This window comes from Oryctolagus cuniculus, chromosome 7, assembly GCF_964237555.1.
Source record: "Oryctolagus cuniculus chromosome 7, mOryCun1.1, whole genome shotgun sequence".
Classification (NCBI taxonomy): Eukaryota; Metazoa; Chordata; class Mammalia; order Lagomorpha; family Leporidae; genus Oryctolagus; species Oryctolagus cuniculus.
The window spans coordinates 143,781,500-143,801,710 of record NC_091438.1 but is presented as its reverse complement, the minus strand read 5'-3'; the positions used below and the strand labels follow the sequence as shown (position 1 = coordinate 143,801,710).

Here is a 20,211-nt window from a genome sequence, read left to right as displayed (position 1 = left end):
AACGGTGCGAGCCCTGGGAGAGGACTGAGTCCCAAGATTTCAGAGCCCGGGAGCGTCTGCGGGAGGACGTGGGGGGAGGCCGAGAAGCCGCCTCACGAGCCCCCTTTCCTCTGCCATCTCCCGGCTACAGAAAGCCCTAACCTTTGGAGGGTTCCCCAGCGCGGACCTAACAGAAAACTACAGACCCGAAACCGGCTCCCAGTCTCCACTAGGAGCACCGCCTCCACGTACGTACGGGCGTGCGTAAGCGCGCATTCGCGCAGACTGCTGGGATGCCGCCCCGTCCCTCCCGGTCTTCCAGTTTCCCGGCGTGCTCCGGGCCCGCCAAATGGGAGGGGGAGACGCAAGATGGCGGCAGCCGCGAACTCCGGCTCCAGCCTCCCGCTGTTCGACTGCCCGACCTGGTGAGTGGCGGGGCGACCGGGACTGGAGTGGCTTGGCCTGAGCTAGCCTGCCCTGGAAGGGAAGCTGTTTTTTTTTCCCCCGTGAGTCGAATGGCTCAGAAACCTTGGAATGATTGAGGGAAAACTGTCCGCTGCGCCGGGCCGGGCGACGTGTGGAGGATCCCAGAGCCTGGAGCCGGGGCCCAGGAACTGAGGAAACTCGGGATTGGGGGCTCAAAGGCGTTCACTTAAGCAGCCCGTCGGGCGGTCAGCTGCTCGCCTGGGCTCTTTGAGGCCTTGGCCCCAAACTTGCCCTCAACTCCTGACGGAGCGCCTGGTGCTCTAGCGGAGCGCGGTACCCGACCCCCTGCTGTACGTCCCGAGCGCGCACGAGCCAGCTCCCCGACCCCGGCCCGGCCTCCGAGCCCCGCGCATCCCGCGGCTCTACTTGGACATCTCCCGCAGACTGGGAGCTCGCTGAAGGCAGGGATGGCGCCGACCCACCCTGCAGAGCCCAGGGACCAGTGCGTGGCCCGGCCCAAGTGGGCATCTGTAATTGTTAGAATGAACCTCCTTCATCCTTGGGAAAGTCCTTGGGAATAATGGAGTGATTTAGTCTTTGAGTAAGGTACAAAACGAGCAAGCATGAGTTGCCTCGGAAAGAGCAGGGTCCCCCAGTCAGCGCTGTATCTACGGTAGCTCATCTCAGTGTAGTGTATTGTTTGTGGTGCTCGGCTCTGGCCCCCGTTAATACTGAGGACCTCAAGGGCAAGGACTGATGGTCTTTGTATTTCAGCCCCTAGGTCTGAGACAGGCACACAGTAGGAGTTCAGAAAGTAAGGCTTAGGTGTACCATTCTTTCCTCTGTGTCCATGGACAGAATGGGTTTTTGTCCAGTGCACTGCCCGCTCACCAAGTGGCATGCAGGGGTCAGGCTGGAATTGTGAGATAACTATGTTGCATCTTCCCTCTTCAGTAGATAGACAGAGATACATTTTTCTTGTGCAAATGCGGTGCTCTGGCAAGATTGTTCTTTTTCTCAAACATCAAATGAACAAGCCCAGGAGGCAAGTCGAGAAGTCCATGTGTGACTGTTTTCAGGATCACTTCACACTTTTCTAGCACCCACTTGCTTCACTCTACAAATTCTCTGTCCATTTTGAATTTTTGTCTCTCAATGCATTGATTTCTAAATTTGGACCAGAATAGCAAATGTGCTGAAGTTAACTGAAAATAGATCTTTGTAAAAAATAAGAATGGGAATAGGAGAGGGAGGAGGCAGAGTGGGATCGTGGGCGGGAGGGCGGATAGGGTGAGGAGTATCACTGTGTTCCTGAATCTGTATATCTGGAGTACAGGAAATGTGTATACCTGGAATAAATTTTTTTTAAAAGATAGCAAATGTACCACGACACGGAGGTCACCTATCATTTCCGCTGGGTCCGGTGTGTAAAGGGTGTGTTGGCCGCTTTGACATTTATGAACGTGTGTGTCTTCCTCCCTTGATTGGCGTGGCTGTAGGAGGATAGAGAAAAGTTCCTGTAATCATGCCATTGTGGCAAGACCTGTTCAAGGGTAACATTTTTCTTGTGTTCGTTTGTTACCTGGTTTTGTAGGTGTGATTTTGAATTGCCCTAGTTTCCTAATTCTGCACCTCTGATTTTTGTCTCAGAGTTCAGGACAGTATTCTCACCTTATTCTGTGATGAGACTAACCTCGATCAGTCCAAAACCAGCAACTGATCTACCCTGCCTTTGTGTGCTAGGAGGGCAGCGGCAGATCTCGCATTCGTATTCCAGGTGACCAGGTTCCCCCAGCTGTATATGCTGCTTTCTTGCCAAGGTGAATATCCAACGTTAAAATATAGCTGCCTTCGGTGCTGCTCTCAATACAGATGCACTAAAATCTGTTTTAGAGCAATAGAATCACTGGGGAAGTGAGTGTCACATAGAAAGGAGCTGTACTAACAGTGAAGTGGATGACATTTCTGCTTGAACATGAACTAATTATAGGCTGGTAGGAGAGCTGCAGTGTCGACTGATACAGTGATTGTGAAGAGCATTTATGAACTCATCCTGAAAATGCTTTTTTTCACTCTTACTTTTCAGGGCAGGTAAGCCCCCACCTGGTTTACATCTGGATGTAGTCAAAGGAGATAAACTAATTGAGGTATGGAAATACTCGTCTGCCCTTTATCCCCCCATCTTGCCAAGGATTTCTGGCAGTGACTCACTTTTCCACCCCCTTGCCCATGCTTTGTTTTCCAGTAATGCTACTTTTGTTCATCCTGATTTTTATTTTTTCTGTGTAACACATTCAAAGCTCCCATCTCCCTCAGTGACTTCTTGCACCTTCTAGATGAAGGGTTTTAATAGGTAATAGGCCTATAGGCCCCAGTCAGACCGGAAGCCTCTTAATTAGTGAATTCCCTCTCTGGAAGGCAGAAGGTTTGCAGTTAGTGAAGAAGAAAGTGGATTGCACGGATGATACAGATAGGCTTTATGTTGCTTTTCTGAGACTCAGACCCAGCTCCTTTAAGGAAGTATGGTGAACTAAGATAAGCTGCTCAAAAATGAGATTCATTCATTCACAGTATTGATTGATTATTTATAGTGTGTCAATCACCATACTTAGGGCAGGGACTACAGCAGTGAGCTAAACACACGGTTCCTGTCCTTCAGGCATCCCAGGGGTGGGGGTGGGGACAGAATCACACACATAAAATTACATGATTATAATTGAAATAAGTACTAAAAGGGAAAGTTTGGCAGATGCCAGCTTTTATACAAGTCTCTAGAACATTGCCACATAAAACTTAAAGAGAACATAAGTTTTGATTAGTTGTGTAAGTTTTTAAAAATCCTTATGAGATTATTTATTTACCAAGAAATAGAGATTAAGCCTTTGGAGCCATGAGTTCCCATGTCTTAGTCCAATTTTATGTTTGCTTGCTGAGCTACAGTTTGGCTTCAGGTCCCATTGTTTTCTATTGTTTTTCTTTGGCACATAGTAAAAACATTGCAGTTCCATAGTTGTTAGCTTAAAAAGCTATCTGAGATCTTCTGAAGGATGCTCCTTAAATACGTTGTTGCTAGTTTTAGGATGTTGTGAGGATAATCAGGTGTTTTGCAAAGTATTAAGACATGAATGAGTTGCAAGTAATTCTCCTATTTTTAATTCATTGTGCCCTCAGCCAGTCACATAGAACCCCTTTGTCATGGGTTCTTCTATCTTAAAGATTCAAAACATTAAGATTTTTCAAGGAAATAATTTGGCTAAAATATCTGTAGCAACCTTTTTATTATAGATTGTTTCACAGATTCAGAGTATTTGTCACTAATAGCATGAAGCATGACGACAAATAGGAATCTGTTTTGGTAAATCTTTTAGTTTACAATAGAAGAAGCAGACAGTGAGGGCTAGCCCTGACGACGGCCTCACATTCCTTTGTGAAGTAATTTATGTTTTCCAAGCACTCTGACTTGTCCAGCACCCCTCTGATTACCGGTTCCCATTAACTGATAATGTTCTCTGTCTTTCAGAGCCCTAAGCGTGCTGAGTTGCCATACAGTTGTCAAGTTGCAGTCCTTAGACATCACTGTGTTGTTCTTGACAGGAGTAGACCTGAGATGTGTATTTTTAAAGATGTAAACTTGGTCAGCACTTGATACTAACCGAGCTATCTGCATCCTGGTCTTGTGTCAAAGGCTTGGGATGTGTTGTGATAGCTGGGTTTAAGAAGTGCAATATCAAAACAAAAGCCATGAGGCTTTTAAGCCCAGAGTGTAAAGACACACTCTGAGTTATAACTCAGAGGCACAGCTGGATAGTGGGATGCAGATTTAGTGACTGTTGGACTAATGCTTTAGTTCCTGCACTTGGACAGAGCAGCACATTCCCTAAGCACATTGTCTGATTCTGAGACACACACTTTTCCATTAAAATTCCATACATTTCAGTATTTCTGTATTTGAGATGTCTTTAGTAGTGAATGCATATGTTTAGTTTGAGGACCTTTTCTCTTTTTTTCTCCCTCAAACAAATCCCTAAACCTCTGATACTTCTTTGGCACCTAAAATTGTAGAAATCTGGTCATTGTTAAAATCAGAACCCAAGAGCTGGTTTTCTTTGAGACCCACCTGAGAGCATTGTGGTTGCCAAACAGTCTCTGAGGGTATAATCTGTATGTTATGAGTATGAATGAAAAATGCAGTGAGATTCAGTCAGAATAGATACTACCTAGTGAGAAAAAGATGTTGACAATTTAGGGCTCTCTTATAATTCTCAAGAAATGTCTTATTTCTAACCGAGGTCTTAAAACTTGTGCCAGAGCAGACGTGGGGTGACTGAGCTGTCAGGCCGTAGTTGTCTTGGAGCTCTGTAGTGTATGGCCTGGAACAAGCTCTACCAGCAGCAGATGGGTGCTACTGGGCCGGCTTTCCCAGGGGTGACCCGCATAACTATGCTGGCTTGAACTAATTGAACCCTAAGGCTAAGCTTGAAAGCAACTGGGTAAGTGATTGTTTAAAGAAAACTTAAGGGGACTGGCATTGTGGTGTAGTGGATAAAACTGCCGCCTGTGACACTGGCATCCCACATGGGTGCTGGTTTGAGTCCTGGCTGCTCCACCTCTGATCCAGCTCCTTGCTAATGGCCTGGGAAAAGCAGCAGAAGTTGACCTGGGTGCTTGGGCCTCTGCCACCCACGGAGGAGACCCAGAGGCTCTCAGCTTCTGCCTGGCCCAGCCCGGGCTGTTGGGGCCATCTAGGGAGTGAGCCCATGACTGGAAGATCAACCTTTCTGTCTCTTTGTATAACTCTGACTTTCAAATGAATAAATACATCTTTAAAAACAAAAAGAAAAAAATTAAGAGTATGACCCATAGTCCTGTTCACTCCTTAAAATACTCCTTGCTCTGTGGTGCATCTTTTGATGAAGTAGAATGAAGAAAATATGTAATGTAGTGGTTAAAAAAGCTTAGATTCTGAAGTCATGCAGATCTCAATTTCTCACCCAGCCCACAAATATCTAGTTTTGTGAACTCAAATATATTAATTTCTTTCTGCCTCACTTTTCTCATCTATTAAAAGGAAAAATAGTATCTATTCACTTCAGTAATGGTTGAGGGGAGGAAATGACATAATAAAACTCAGCACCCTGGGGCCGTTGCTGTGGCGTGTTGGGTTAAGCTGTTGCCTGCAATGTCGGCATCCCATATGGGCGTCGGTTTGAGTCCCGGCTGCTTCACTTCTGATCCAGCTCCCTGCTACTATTCCTTTGAAAGCAGTGGAGGATGGCCCGAGACCTTGTGGAAGATCTGGAAGAGGTTCCTGGCTCTTGACTTTGGCCTGGCCAGGCCTGGCTTCTGCAGACATTTGGGGAGTGAACCAGCAGATGGAAGACCTCTCTCTGCGTCTGTAACTCTGCTTTTCAAAATAAATAAATCTTTAAAAAGAAAACGTTCACACCCTGAGCGACACATAGGCTTAGCAGTTGCTCGTTTTATCAGTGCTTAGAGTCTGTATGAGCTGTATGTTATGGTTTTGTGAGGGGAACAGTAAAGTTCAAAGGCATAGCCAGGAATGTGATTCAGGCCTCTTGATTCCTCCTGAGACTAACGTGACTATGCCTCTCTACTCAGCTTTATACTGTCTTTCCTCGGGGATTTTAGGAGTATAGAGTTAAACATGAGCTGGAGTTTAATGAGACTTTGTGGTTCCAGGAAAAACACAGCATATCCAAATGAGGGTTATCTTCAGATAAAGACTAGATAGATGACCACTAGCAATGGCCCCGAATACTGGAATTGGATGGAGTGGTAGCAATAATCCATCTAGAGTGCTTCTACTATGACAGCCTGGTCTATAACCAGTCTGTGGCAGAGGCTTTAGTGATCCAGGATGAAAAGAAAGGAAAGGACAATGGTGTGAGTTTTTCATGAAGCTAAATGTAACTCAGAGAGTGGAAGGTCCTTTATACTTGTCTTCCTACTCATTTGCTGGTAAAATGACCTTTTTATAAAATGATGGGGATGGTTATACTAATTCATGACTTTTTTTTTTTTTTATCTTTTTAAGATTTATTTATTTGAAAGAGTTACAGAGAAGGGTGGAGAGTGGTGGGAGAGAAAGAGAGAGATCTTCCATCTGCTAGTTCACTCCCCAGATGGCTGCAATGGCCAGGGCTGTGCCAGGCTGAAGCCAGGAGCCAGAAACTTCTTCCAGGTCTCCCACATAGATAGTGGGGCACAAGTGCTTGGGCCATCTTCTACTGCTTCTCCAAGGGCATCAGCAGAGAACTGAATTCGAAGTGGAGCAGCTGGTACATGAACCAGCACCTGTATGGGATGCTGGCATCATAGGCAGCAGCTTTACTCACTGTGCCACAGTGCCAGCCCTTCATGGAAGTTTTTTTTTTTTTATGTCTTTACTTGGGAAAATAAAACATTAACACATCTATGTCAGCCCCTTCTTACTCCACAATTTTTTGTAGTTTAGTTCTGTTTTTTTTTTTTTTTTTCCAGTGCCACAGTAGCAGCTGAGTTTTTAGAATTGTTCCAGGTCCAGGGCACTGTGTTTAGAATTATCAATTATCGTTGCAAGTCTGAGTTTAAACCCTAGCTGCCCTCCCACTTAACCAGCCAGGCCACCTTGAGTGACTGACTGCATCTCTCTGGCTCTGTTCTTTTCTCTTTAACAGTAGAGATGCTGCTTGCTTCATAGACTTGTTTTAAGGAGATAATGTTTCGAATGCCTAGCAATAGGCATCTTCATTAAACGTTACTTCCCATACCTTCCTTCAGTCTGGAAAGTCTGCCTCGTGCGGTGGTTCCATATTTGGACACAGTAAATGCTCATTTAGTGTTAACTCTGGATAATCTTTTTGTGGCAAAACTGAAATGGGACAATAAAGTTATATTCAGGAGTTCATGCAGTGTTGGCTAACATAATTCCAGTTCTTGCAGTGTTCCAAAAATACTTCGGAGCTATGACAGCATGATTAGAATATAGATAGATGTTTATACCTTATTCCTTTCCCAACCAAGTGATAGCCTTAATTTGAATATGTATTTTCTGAAAAGCAGTCTTATTGCTTTATAGATATGCTTTGTGCATCTTGTTTCCTGATAGACAAGGGTGGGTGCTTGGTGCAGTGATTAAGACACTGCTTGGGCTGCTGGCATCCCATTTCAGAGTGCCTAGGTTCAAGTCCTAGGTCTGCTTCTAATATCAGCTTCCTGCTAATTTGAACCCTGGGAGGCTGCAGGTGATAGCTCAAGCGGTTAGGTCTCTGCCACCCACATGGAAGACCTGGATTGAGTTTGTGGCTCCTGGCTTCAGCCTCAGCTACTGTGAGCATTTGGGGAGTGAACCAGTGGATGGAAAATCCCTCTCTCTATTTTTCAAATAAAAAATAAAGAAGTTTTAAAAAATTTTAAATTCAGATCTAATGAGACCTTAAATTTCCAGCAGATAGAAGCCAACCACTAGTAGAATTATTGCTTTCTTACGCCGGCGCCGCGGCTCACTGGACTGATCCTCCACCTTGTGGCGCCGGCACACCGGGTTCTAGTCCTGGTCGGGGCGCTGGATTCTGTCCCGGTTGCCCCTCTTCCAGGCCAGCTCTCTGCTGTGGCCAGGGAGTGCAGTGGAGGATGGCCCAGGTGCTTGGGCCCTGCACCCCATGGGAGACCAGGAGAAGTACCTGGCTCCTGCCATTGGATCAGCGCGATGCACCGGCGGCAGCCATTGGAGGGTGAACCAACGGCAAAGGAAGACCTTTCTCTCTGTCTGTCTCTCTCACTGTCCACTCTGCCTGTCAAAAATAAAATAAAAAAAATAAAAAAAAAAAATTATTGCTTTCTTGGGGACAGGCCACCTAAATCTGTTAGAATCAAGAAAAGTTATTTTCATACAGATGCTGGACAACTGAGCTGCATTTGAGGAGACTGGTTGACAACCCCCTGATGGATTAGGTCGGTCACTTACCCTGAGCTCTTCGTGGCGAAAGATTTTGTCTTATTCAAGATCCTCTTTATTTGTTTGGAGGTGTTTTTGGTTAACCCTGTTAAAACAAGATATAAGTAATATTTTAATTTAATATTTATTTAGAAACTGATTATTGATGAGAAGAAATATTACTTATTTGGGAGAAACCCTGATTTGTGTGACTTTACCATTGACCATCAGTCTTGCTCTCGGGTCCATGCTGCACTGGTCTACCACAAGCATCTGAAGAGAGTTTTCCTGATAGATCTCAATAGTAGTAAGTACCTTTTCCCATCTCACCTGTTCCCCTTGGCAGTGTGAAAATGCTCTTTGGGTTCTTTGGTTTGAAAAACATGTTTTATTGCTCACAAAGGAAAAGGTTTAAGTGTGTTTTTTAAAATCAGTCTTTGTCTATTCCTGTGATTCTCCTGTTTTCCTGAAATTAATGATGACTGACTGTGGAGAGCAGAGAGCTTTGAGGAGCACCTGCTTGAAGAGGCAGTAATAAGTATATATAGAGAAACAAAAAAGCTCCCAGCAACCAGGGCCGGTGGGTATTTAGATATTGATTGGACCGTGATGAATTATGGTCCAGTTTAAGCAGAAGCTAGTGTTAGCTCTGTTAGAATAGTAGAGCAGTGATGTAGGTAGGACATTTAAAAAATACTTTTTTTTGTGAGCAAAATTTAGTTATTTACAATAGGTATATTTGTTTTGCCAACAAATGATATAAATCTTAATTCTAGGAAGTTACTCCAAATAATAAGTTTTCAAATTTTGCTAAAAATAATCCATAGAAATTCAATTGCAGGTTGACTGCATGGAGTCCTAAAGTGTCTTCATGTGCCCTCTTTGACTCTTCCTCTGTCCCTACAAAACACACCACTTGTGTGCGTCATGAAGAACTTGGAGCCTTGCCTTACGAGTACTTACTTCATCTTTGCTTTTCATTTATAACATGCAAAGGTTTTGACAGCCTTGGCATTGGCAATGGGCCTATTGCAGCCAGTCTCCTTTCTTGTCCTGGGAAAAGCCCAAGCGTTAAACCCAGTTTCCACCAGACAAGCAGTTCCTATGTTCCTTAGACTTGGGGCTGGAGAGAGCAGACTACGGTGATGCGCGTGTCTCCTGTCTTGCAGGGGTTTACCTTCCGCTGGGTGGGAGCCACTGCTGTTGGACCCAGAATGGAGCCACGCCTATCTGGCAGCAGAGAGCAGGCAGTGGCATTTGTTACTTGGGGGGACAGCAGGTCTGAAGATGTGTGAGAAGTCCACTGAAAAGATTCAAGGCTCACTGTAACATAGGACAGAGGATGCAGTGGATCCAGTGCCATTTTCATTTTATAAAGCTTGTGTTTTCTCACCATAGTCCTGACTGTGGCATTTTTATGAACAAACAAACTGAACTGATGTGCTGGGAGGACTTGACCTAAGAGAGTTGAAGATGATGCGCTTCCCCCTAAAACTCGGGCTGTTTTTGGTTTCTCCCACCTTACATTTCTGATTTGGTTATTCCCAGCACACGGCACTTTCTTAGGTCACATTCGGTTGGAACCTCACAAGCCTCAGCAAATTCCCATCGATTCCACAGTCTCATTTGGCGCCTCCACAAGGGCATACACTCTGCGTGAAAAACCTCAGACATTGCCGTCGGCCGTGAAAGGAGATGAGAAGATGGGTGGAGAGGATGATGAGCTCAAGGGCTTGCTGGGGCTTCCAGAGGAGGAAACCGAGCTTGATGTAATTCCACGTCTATGTCGTTTTTGTTGTTGGGGACCCTGCTTTTACAGCCCGTGGCTGTTCTGTGCAGGTTGAAACACCAGTGCGTGAGCAGCAGCAGGTTCTCTTGAGTCCGGTAACGGGCCTTCAGCAGGGTGAGATGGCCAGCTGTGGAAAGAGCCACATTGTGCAGATTTGGATAATTATGACCAGAGCCAGCGGGGAGAGGAGATGGGGTCTCCCTGCCAGTAGACTCTCTGAGCTGTCATGTGCTCTTTCACTGGCTTTTAGAAGCCACAGCTGGGGGTTACTTTCTTTTGTCACTCCAACTCTTCAGAGTCACATTGTCCAGTGTGGCAGCCACTGGCTACATTTCAAGTATTCCACAGCCAGGAGGCTGATGGCTACCAGAGCGGATAGCACAGGTGGAGATTACAGTAGGCCCTCTGCAGGCTGCACATCTGTAGATTCAGCCAACAGTGGAAGAAAAATATTTGGGGGAAGTAAATTGTGTCTGTACTGAACGTTTACAAACTTTTTTTTTTTCAAAGTGCTAAAATTTTCCCTTTTAGATGCTGGCCACAGTAGTTTGTGGTGTGGCTGTAGTAGTTCACATTCTCCACCGTACTGGTGTGACTGTCCTGTTCAGATGGACATGTTCTTAACCACCCACAGGCACTGTCCCTGTACACCAAGGCAGTTTCCCAACCCTCAGAAAGAAGCAGAGGAGAAGTGCTGGTCACTGGCCCATTCCCCGACGAGGCTGCTTCCCCATCCTTAGCTCAGTGTGTTAGGTCCTGTCTGGGTCTTCATTCATTCTTAAGACCGTTCATTAGACTATCGCAGTCTGCAGTGCAGGTTGGAATAAGTCCAGTGGATCGGGACAAAGCTGGCAGCAGTGCTAACACCAAGTTAATCACTGAGATGGGTGTGTGCGTGGATGGCTATGAATAGAATTGGGCCAGACACAGGATGGGAAGTAACAGAATATTGATGCTATAAATTAAGTGCCCCGTAGTGTTCTTAAGATTTTTAAAGGAGAGGGCCACTGGGAAAGAAGCAGTCACTTGTCCTTTTTTCTTCTTGTTCTGATACTTAAAAGCAGTTCTTGGAGTTCCTCCCAGTTGCATTTCCTTTCATCCCCAGCATGAAGGCACGAGAGCCTTTCTTCAAAAAACAAAAGCCTCAACGAAAGGTTGTTTGCCCAGATGACCTGTTCTTAGCTCAAGGCCTTCACTGCACCACTGTCAGTGAGGATGACCCACATTCTTTCAGATGGGACTTCTGGGTGTTAGCAGTCTAGGGACAGTTTGGATCTTCTCTAAGTGTAAAAGAGTTTTATCTGCCTTGGAATGTCAAAATAAGCCCCCAAGGCCTTCTTAGCCTTTTTAATATTTTTCCACCCCATTCCATATGTACTGATGCCCATCTTTCTTATAAATCCTGGCCTAGAACCTGACAGAGTTCAACACTGCCCACAACAAGCGGATTTCAACCCTCACCATTGAGGAGGGAAATCTGGACATTCAGAGACCAAAGAGGAAGAGGAAGAACTCCCGAGTGACTTTCAGTGAGGATGATGAGATCATCAACCCAGGTGAGGTGTCTTCCCAGTTCTTTTTGATGAAAAAGCTATGGTCTCAGTGTGTCCACAGCATATGGGGCAGAAGAAAAAGGCTAATGGGAGGGCCCTGGATGGCTGAGAATCCAGAGCAAGGTGGGGCTCTCTTCTGCTCGTGTAGTCTGTGCTGAGTGGGAGTCCAAGTACGTGCATTGGCTTCTTCACCTCAGAACAGTACTCAGAACTGTCTGTAGGCTTAGGAGTAGGATCGCCAGCTACAAAGATGGAGACACTTCTGCTGCCACCATGAATTGCCCTGACAACTCGCCTGTCCATAAGGAATTTACCTGTCATTTGGGTGGAAATGTCAGCAAGATGAGAGCATCAGTTTTAGGGAAGGCCACTCCCACTTTGTGCCATCATTCGATGTTGATTTGCTGACCGAGCTCAGGTTACATCTCAGGGACTCTGGTGGTAGATGCCATGGACCTGAGAAGTGGCTGCAGTTTCTGCAGTGATAATGGAGGGTTTTGTTTCTTTTTTAGGTTTTGAGAATAAATCTAAATGGATGGAGACGAGGAATGCAGTCTCACATGTTGCTTTTATTCCCAAATTGAAATGTTTTGAGAATAGCTTTCATGTCCTGCATTTAGGTTCAAAATATCAGTATTTAAATGGAGAAGGCCTGCTCCAGTGAGAGTTTATGGGGGAAAAGGTGTGGGATTTTAATTCACTGAGAATACAATTTGAGTCATTAGGGGGATGTGGAAACTAATCAGGTGCAATTTAAGGTTGCGCTGATAGGAAGAAGTGTGGTGGAGGAGCAGCAGTCTGTTCTGAGGAGGAAGAGGCTCGCAGTCCTGGAGTGCCTTCCCCTGCATGCTGGTCACATGCGGGAGCTGTGTATGAGAAGATGGGACATGCGACAGGCCCGGCCCTGTGGTCGGGGGGAGGGGCTTAGGAAGGAAGAGTAGAGCAAAGCCAGAGTCATTGGGTACCATGTGTTCGACTCAGTGTAGAATTTAAAAAACAAAGCCCAGCAAATTCGAGGCTTACATTTAGAAGAAGAATTAAAAGGCATTTTTTCCAGTGATTACACGTTTACTTTCTGATGGTGTGTGAAGCACAATGTATTCCTCTTCAAAGCAGTGAGCACCCAAGGGAATTACTTGGACAGGGGCCAGTTGACCCATCCGAAAAGCTTATTTCTGAGCCCCAGGTCCAGTTGAATAGTATGAGTTTCCAAGAGTTGGACCTGGAAATTTGCATTTTTACACAAACTCCTGATTGTCCTGATAAATAGCCAACAATTTCAGAACCATTAGACCATATAATCTCTTTGGTCAGTCAGGGTCTGGTCTGTACTAATTTTGATAATTTATGCCCTGAGGGTTTTGACTTAGTATCTGTGTGGCCTTGGCCAAGTGACTTGGCAGACAACTGACCTCACAGGATTTGGGGAAGACTAAGTTAATCCGTGTGGAAGTAACTTACAGTCGGTTAGCCATTACTGCCACCATCATCTGCTTTTCATGCACACAGTCTTTCCTAACCAGAAGTAGGGTTAACAGGGAAATTATTGGTAGGTCTTGCAGGAGCACAGATATCCCGGAAGGAGTATAACCTTTCTTTGTAGAACTAGAATGACCCTGAGCACCATTTAGCTAGCACAGGGAGGGTGCCCCAGAGTAACTTGGCTCCACCCTGCCACAGGCCAGCGGGCACAGTGCCGGGGAGCCCTGCTCTTGGCCCCCAGTGGCTCTTGGGCTTCCTTAGCTCTCTTTGCTGAAAGGGTGAGTGGACCAGCTCTCCCATGGACATGGAAAGATCAGGGCATTGACTGAGACTTTGCTTCCTACTGATCCTGGATAGCTTTTTCTCTCCTTCTTCCATACTGAAGCCGTTTGTTCATTGAGCAAACATTGGTTGTGAACAGAATTCCAGGGTATATTCTTTGGAGACATTTTAAATATATGAAAAGCCAGACTTAAACAAACCAGGGAGTAATTACCCAAATTCAGGGATTCCCTGTTTTCCAAAGGTAGTGTTTTTTTTCAGTAGTTAAACTTCATTAAAAGATGAGATGTTCAACAGTTACTTCTTTACTGCGTAGTAAGCTAAAGGGGCTTGGAGTAGTTAGTTGTAGCAGTGGTAAGAGGTCTGTGCCTGCCGGTTTCCCTCCCCAGCTGTTTGCTCTGTGCCCAGGGACGCCATTGCACTCTCTTGAAGCAGCAGTCCAGCTCCGTGACTGGGAACCCCTCAAAGGCGGGACAGTGCCTCACTCTTCATTTCCATGCCTGGTGTTGATAAATGAGGCATGAGAGAGGAACTGAAAAGCAAGTTGTTACTTGGGCCTCATGCTTTCTCCTTGCAGAGCTGGATGCTTCATAGGGTACAGTGATGGTGTGGAAGGTGTGGAAGGGGAACTGCTGTCCCATCCTACCTGGGCAGAAGTCTTGACTGCAAACAGGTCAGCTTACTCAGGTCAAAAGGGCCAGGCTAAGTTTGAAGGCCTGAATCTGAGTCCTAAACCCGTTAGTTGCAAAGAAACAGACATCAGCAAGCTGTGCAGTGTGTGACCTCTTGACCTGTCAGTGTTTTATCGCTAGCATGGGGTTGATAATGTCTGCTCTTTTCTCGCTGAAAGAGGGAAGCGTATGGAATGGGAAAGAACTTGAGGAAGGCAGCACAGCACAGGCCCATTTCTGGCTGCTTGGAATAGAGTTCTGGCACAGTGAATGTTTAGTAGCCAGTCACTTCTCCAAGCGTTCTTGACAACTAAATGTTTATCGTAGAGGTGCCCGCCTCCCAGAGTTGTGAGGTTTTAGCTCCTGGTGGTGATGGCAGTGAGTCCTGTGCCACTCCTCCCAGGAGAGTGCCAACCCGACCCTGCCCTCACCTCTTTTTGCAGAGGATGTGGATCCCTCAGTTGGTCGCTTCCGGAACATGGTGCAAACAGCAGTGGTCCCAGTCAAGGTAAGAAGCACGTGGAACACCTCGAAATGCCATACTGTCTGGGCTTTAACATTCTCCCTTTGTTGTGTAGGTGTTAAATGAGTGCTTACATTTCACACACATTCTGTGTTCCTTGTTCATTCTGTGGAGATACTTTTTTTTTTTAAGATTTATTTATTTATTTAAAAGTCAGTTACACAGAGAGAGAAAGAGGCAGAGAGAGAGAGAGAGAGAGAGAGAGATATCTTCCATCCACTGGTTCACTAGAGAGAGAGAGAGAGAGAGAGATCTTCCATCCGCTGGTTCACTCCCCAGATGGCTGCAATGGCCAGGGCTGTGCCAGGCTGAAGCCAGGCCAGAAATTTCTTCCAGGTCTCCCACATAGATAGTGGGGGCACAAGTGCTTGGGCCATCTTCTGCTTTCCCAGGCCATAGCAGAGAGCTGGATGGAAAGAGGAGCAGCCGGGACTAGAACTGGCCCCCATATGGGATGTCAGCGCTTCAGGTGGCAGCCTTACCTGCTACGCCACAGCGCTGGCTCCAGAGATACTTTTACTCCATCTGTGCCTAGGGATTCCTAGAGCACCACAAAAAGGCTACACATCACCAGGTAACTCAATGCTACGTGTCAGTTATGTTCATATGTGTCTGACAAAATAGCCTCCAGAAGGATGTAAAGTCCCGCCTTGCTTTGGCCTTTCCCTTCTGGCTCAAGGAAAGCTTCTAGGTGAGGGTGTGCATTACTGCAGTGCTGTGTGATGCCTGTGGCTTTGTCCACAGCTTTATCTTGGTTTTGTTTTTGTGTCTTGTTTTGTTTTGTGGTTGAAAGATTTATTTGAAAGTCAGAGTTACAGAGAGAAATCCTGCATCTGCCAGTTCACTCCCCAGATGACAACAGCTAGGGCTGGGCCAAGCCAAAGCCAGGAGCCAAGAACTTCATCCAGGTCTCCCACGTGGGTGCAGGGACCTAAGCACTTGAGCCATTCTCTGCTGCTTTCCCAGGCACAATAGCAGGGAGCTGGATCAAAAGTGGAGCAGCTGGAATTGAACTGGTACCCATATGGGATGCTGGCTTCTCTGGCAGTGGCTTAACCTGCTGCGCCACAACACTGGCCCCCCGTGCCATAATTTTGTGTATGAGAATGATACAGGCAGGAAGGTCAGCCCAGGTCTGGAATAGCCTAAAGATCAGGTGTGCTGAAGATAGGGAGGTGCAAGTTACAGATTATGCTGTGCTTGCCCTGCATGTAAAGGGCAGGTAGAACCGTCCCAAGAAGAACAAACTGTCCCCTGGAGTGGTGAGATCTCTTGTTAATACAGGTACTCAGAAAGTAATAGGAGGACAGTGTTGTGGTGTAGGGGGTAAAACCACCATCTGCAGTGCCAGCATCCCATACAGGTGCCGGTTCGAGTCCCAGCTGCTCCACTTCTGATCCAGCTCTCTGCTATGGCCTGGGAAAGCAGTAGAAGATGGCCTAAGCCTTTGGGCCCCTGCACCCATGTGAGAGACCTGGAAGATGCTCCTTGTTCCTGGCTTCGGATCGGCACAGCTCCAGCCGTTGCAGCCAATTGGAGAGTGAAACATCGGATGGAAGACTCTCTCTCTCTCTCTCTCTCTCTCTCTCTCTCTCTCTCTCTCCCTCCCTCCCTCCCTCCCTCCCTCCCTCCCTCCCCCTCTCCCTCTCCCTCTCCCTCTCCCTCTCCCCCTCTCTCCCTCTCCCCCTCTCCCCCTCTCCCCCTCTCTCCCTCTCCCCCTCTCCCCCTCTCCCCCTCTCCCCCTCTCCCCCTCTCCCCCTCTCCCCCTCTCCCCCTCTCTCCCTCTCTCCCTCTCTCTCCCTCTCTCTCCCTCTCTCTCCCTCTACCTCTCTGCCTCTCCTTCTCTCTGTGTGTAACTCTGACTTTCAAATAAATAAATAAGTCTTTAAAAAAAAATGATCAGAAGATGCTCATCCAAGATGTTATCAAGTTTTAACTTGAAAATCTTCAGACAAGAGTTGTCCCTCAGTAACCAGGAGGAGTAGGTTCTAGGACCCCTGTGAATACCAGAATCTGTGAATACTCAAGTCCCTTATATATAATAGAATAGTATTTGTATATAAGATATGCACATCTTCTAATATACTTTAAATCATCTCTGAGTTACTTAAAATACCCAATTACAATGTAAGTACCAGCTCAGTGGCTGTTTTACTTTGTGTTTAGGGAATTACAAGGAAAAATGCCCATGTTCAATACATACACGTTTTCTTTTTCCAAATATGCTTGACCCATAGTTGTTCAAATCCACAGAACCATAGATACAGAATGCAGCTGTGGGTCAGACTGCCTTGGTCAGACAGATCAGCATCTCAGGCAGCCTTAGTTTACTCCAGAAGAGTAGAGTGAGGAGGAGATCCTGGGCTTTGGAGCAGTGGGTAAAGATGGATGTTTTTCTGCGGGACTCCATCATGTTTGTCTCATTTCCCCTTAAACTCTTTTCTCTTCAGTCTTTGTTCCACCTTTGCATTTTTCTATTGTCATTAAAAATCAAAATCATCAGATATTTTTCCTTTTATGGCAGTCTTATTGTATAATTTACATATAACAACGTGCACACATTTTAGTGTGTGGTTTGAGTTTTGACAGAGTGCACCTCTGTGTAACCACCATCATCAAGTGTAGGAAATTGCATCACCTCAAAACGTTCTCTCTAGACTGGATGTTTAGCCTGGCAGGTAACATGCCTGCCTCCCATCTTGGAGTATCTGAGCTCGATGTCTGGCTTCATTTTCCTGCTATATAGACCCTGAGAGGCAGTGGTGATGGCTCAAGTAATTGGGTCCCTGCTCCCCATGCAGGAGGCATGGATTGAGTTGCTGGCTTCCGGCCTCAGCCCTGGCCCAACCCTGGTTGTCGTGGGCACTTGGGGAGTGAAGCAGCAGGTGCCTCCCCAAATAAAGCCCTTCCATGTCCCTTTGCAGCCAGTCTCTTTCCACTGTCAGCCCCTAGCAACCAGGAAACTGCTTCTCTATACATTTCTTTTGCTCTCAGGTTAATGTTTGTTTATTTATTTATTTATTTATTTATTTGACATGCAGAGTGGACAGTGAGAGAGAGAGAGACAGAGAGAAAGGTCTTCCTTTGCCGTTGGTTCACTCTCCAATAGCCGCCATGGCCAGCGCACTGCGCTGATCCGAAGCCAGGAGCTAGGTGCTTCCTCCTGGTCTCCCATGCGGGTGCAGGGCCCAAGCACTTGGGCCATCCTCTACTGCACTCCCAGGCCACAGCAGAGAGCTGGCCTGGAAGAGGGGCAACCAGGACAGAATCAGGTGACCCAACCGGGACTAGAACCCAGTGTGCCGGCGCCACAGGCAGAGGATTAGCATAGTGAGCTGCAGTGCTGGCCTCAGGTTAATGTTTAAAAAGTGGCTACCTAATAGGGAAATGCCCACATTTACTTTTCCCAAAAATAATATCACTTCTGTTTCCTAAAAGGGCATTTGAACATCAAAATAAGAGAAAGAGCGATATGACTTGGAGTAGAAAATAGTGATTTAAGTTGAATATGTTGGGACAGCATTTGGCCTAGTTAAGAGGCTGCACACCAGATGGGCATGCCTGGGGTTAAGGCCCAGTTCTGTTCTCGACTCGACTCCAGCTTCTATAATAATGCACACCCTGTCTGGCAGCAAATATGACCCAAGTGATTGTGTCCCCATCACCTACTTGGGAGAGCTGGATTGGGTCCTTGGCTCCCAGCTTTGGCCTGTGCAAGCCCTAGGCCCTGTGGGCCGAGCAGATGGGAGCCCTCTCTCGTGTGCCTCACCTCTTTCTTCTCTCTATTCTCTTCCCTCTCATTGCAAACCACAGAAGAAGCGTGTGGATGGCCCTGGCTCCCTGGGCCTGGAGGAGTCAGGGAGCAGACGCATGCAGAACTTTGCCTTCAGCGGTGGACTCTACGGGGGCCTGCCCCCCACACACAGTGAAGCAGGCTCCCAGCCACATGGCATCCATGGGACAGCACTCATTGGGGGCTTGCCCATGCCCTACCCGAACCTCGCCCCTGATGTGGACTTGACTCCCGTCGTGCCGTCAGCAGTGAACATGAACCCTGCACCAAACCCTGTGGTCTATAACCCTGAAGCTGTAAATGAACCCAAGAAGAAGAAATATGCAAAAGAGGCTTGGCCGGGCAAGAAGCCCACACCTTCCTTACTGATTTGATATTTTTGGTCATGGAAAAGGGTGGGGCTGGGTGGGAATGGGGTGGAAGGGTGTTGGGGAGCTAATGAACTAGGGAGAAAACTTTCCATGTGTGCAGTATCGTCTTTCAGGATGTCTCCTGGGGTCCTAACCATGTAAATTAAAAGTAGGGGTGGGTGGAAATGTCCCCTAAAGACCTGTCTTTGGAACCCGGCGTAGAGAGAGCTTACTGTGTCCTTTAACAGGCAGCCCTGGCCCTGGCTCTTGCCCAGGCCTTCGTTGCCTCCTCCTCCCTCTCTCTTCTTTCTAGGATCATTTTTATGTTAAGTCACATACCCGGGGAGGCTCCAGGCTCTCAGATTGATCCAGGGGCCCCCAGCCCTGGGGTCCAGCAGCCTAGTTAGTATTTACTGTCCTTACAAGTCCCAGGAGACGAAAGGGTTGCTGTGGATCCCGGGTCCATCAGCAAGAGTTGAGAGCTGTTCAGCTGAGCTAGGGTTGAGAGCTGTTCAGCTGAGCTAGGGTTGCAACTCCAAAATGTCTCCTGGGTCAGCGGTTCTGAGGTCCAATGGGCTTTTCTCCTTTGTGCTTTCTGTTACATGAAGACACTCTGCCTTTCCTTCATCCGTGCTTGGTGCCATTGGACCTTGGTGCCATTATAGTTTTTACTGTGCAGTATTGTTTGAACTTTATCTGTTTTCTTGTCAAATCTGAGCACTCCATTTAATTCCTGAGTACTGCCCTCTTTCCTCTGTAGGTGTGCCATGAAGGCGATTCTTAAAGGATACGACCAGTTAGGGCGACTCAGACTGCAAAGGGGAAGGTTTCACTTGGCAGTCGCTGTTGTAGCTGTTGGTTTGCAGGCTCCCTCCCCCGCCCCCCTCCAGATTGAGAGCTCTCGTTCTTCAGAGCTCCAAGACTAGACCTGGCTAACAAACATAGGAGACAGAGGTAGGAAACGTCAAGATGAGCTTTGTACAGAGATTTGTACATTTGTGTAATAGGCCTTTTCACGCTTTATGTGTAGCTTTTTACCTGTAACCTTTATTACATGTAAATTAAACGTAACTTTTGTCACTTGGGTGCTGTCTGTAACTCTGCCGCGGCGCTGACTCCCACTGCCATCAGGGAGCGTTGTGAAAGGCTCGGCTCGGGGCTGGGAGGCGATGCTCTGTCCCCGTTTCATTACTGCAAATAAAGATGCCCCTGGTGAGCGCAGGAGTCTAATTAGAGACTGGTCCCTGGGCAGAAGCCTGCAGAGCGAAGTGGGTTAAGCTGTGCTCATTACCCTTCAGCGGGACACGGAACAGGAGGCACTGGGGGCTTTTTCCTGGGATGGGCGTGGTTTCAGCCTGGTCACCCTCTCTGGTTAGATTGGGCTGTCGTCTAATGGCACAAGAACGAGAAGCCCAAGCTGAGTGAGT

The 20,211-nt window shown here is 46.9% G+C and overlaps 1 protein-coding gene and 1 non-coding gene across 3 annotated transcripts; both read left to right on the top strand.

The window, feature by feature from the left end:
- Positions 1 to 248: 248 nt before the first annotated feature.
- On the top strand, positions 249 to 19,864 carry PPP1R8 (protein phosphatase 1 regulatory subunit 8). Of its 2 annotated transcripts, XM_002716086.5 has the most exons (7): positions 249 to 404; positions 2,492 to 2,552; positions 8,495 to 8,648; positions 9,890 to 10,110; positions 11,542 to 11,686; positions 14,562 to 14,626; positions 18,455 to 19,864. In XM_002716086.5, exons 1-7 carry the CDS (start codon positions 349 to 351, stop codon positions 18,806 to 18,808), a joined length of 1,056 nt encoding a protein of 351 aa, XP_002716132.1. In that variant the 5' UTR covers positions 249 to 348; the 3' UTR covers positions 18,809 to 19,864. The 2 variants fall into 2 exon arrangements, with proteins under 2 accessions (XP_002716132.1, XP_008264098.1); XM_008265876.4 differs by lacking the exon at positions 2,492 to 2,552 and having other exon boundaries at positions 319 to 404.
- On the top strand, positions 4,042 to 4,207 carry LOC127493860 (small Cajal body-specific RNA 1). Its single transcript, XR_007924398.1, has one exon. It is a non-coding gene; the product is annotated as a small Cajal body-specific RNA 1 (non-coding RNA).
- Positions 19,865 to 20,211: the final 347 nt, after the last annotated feature.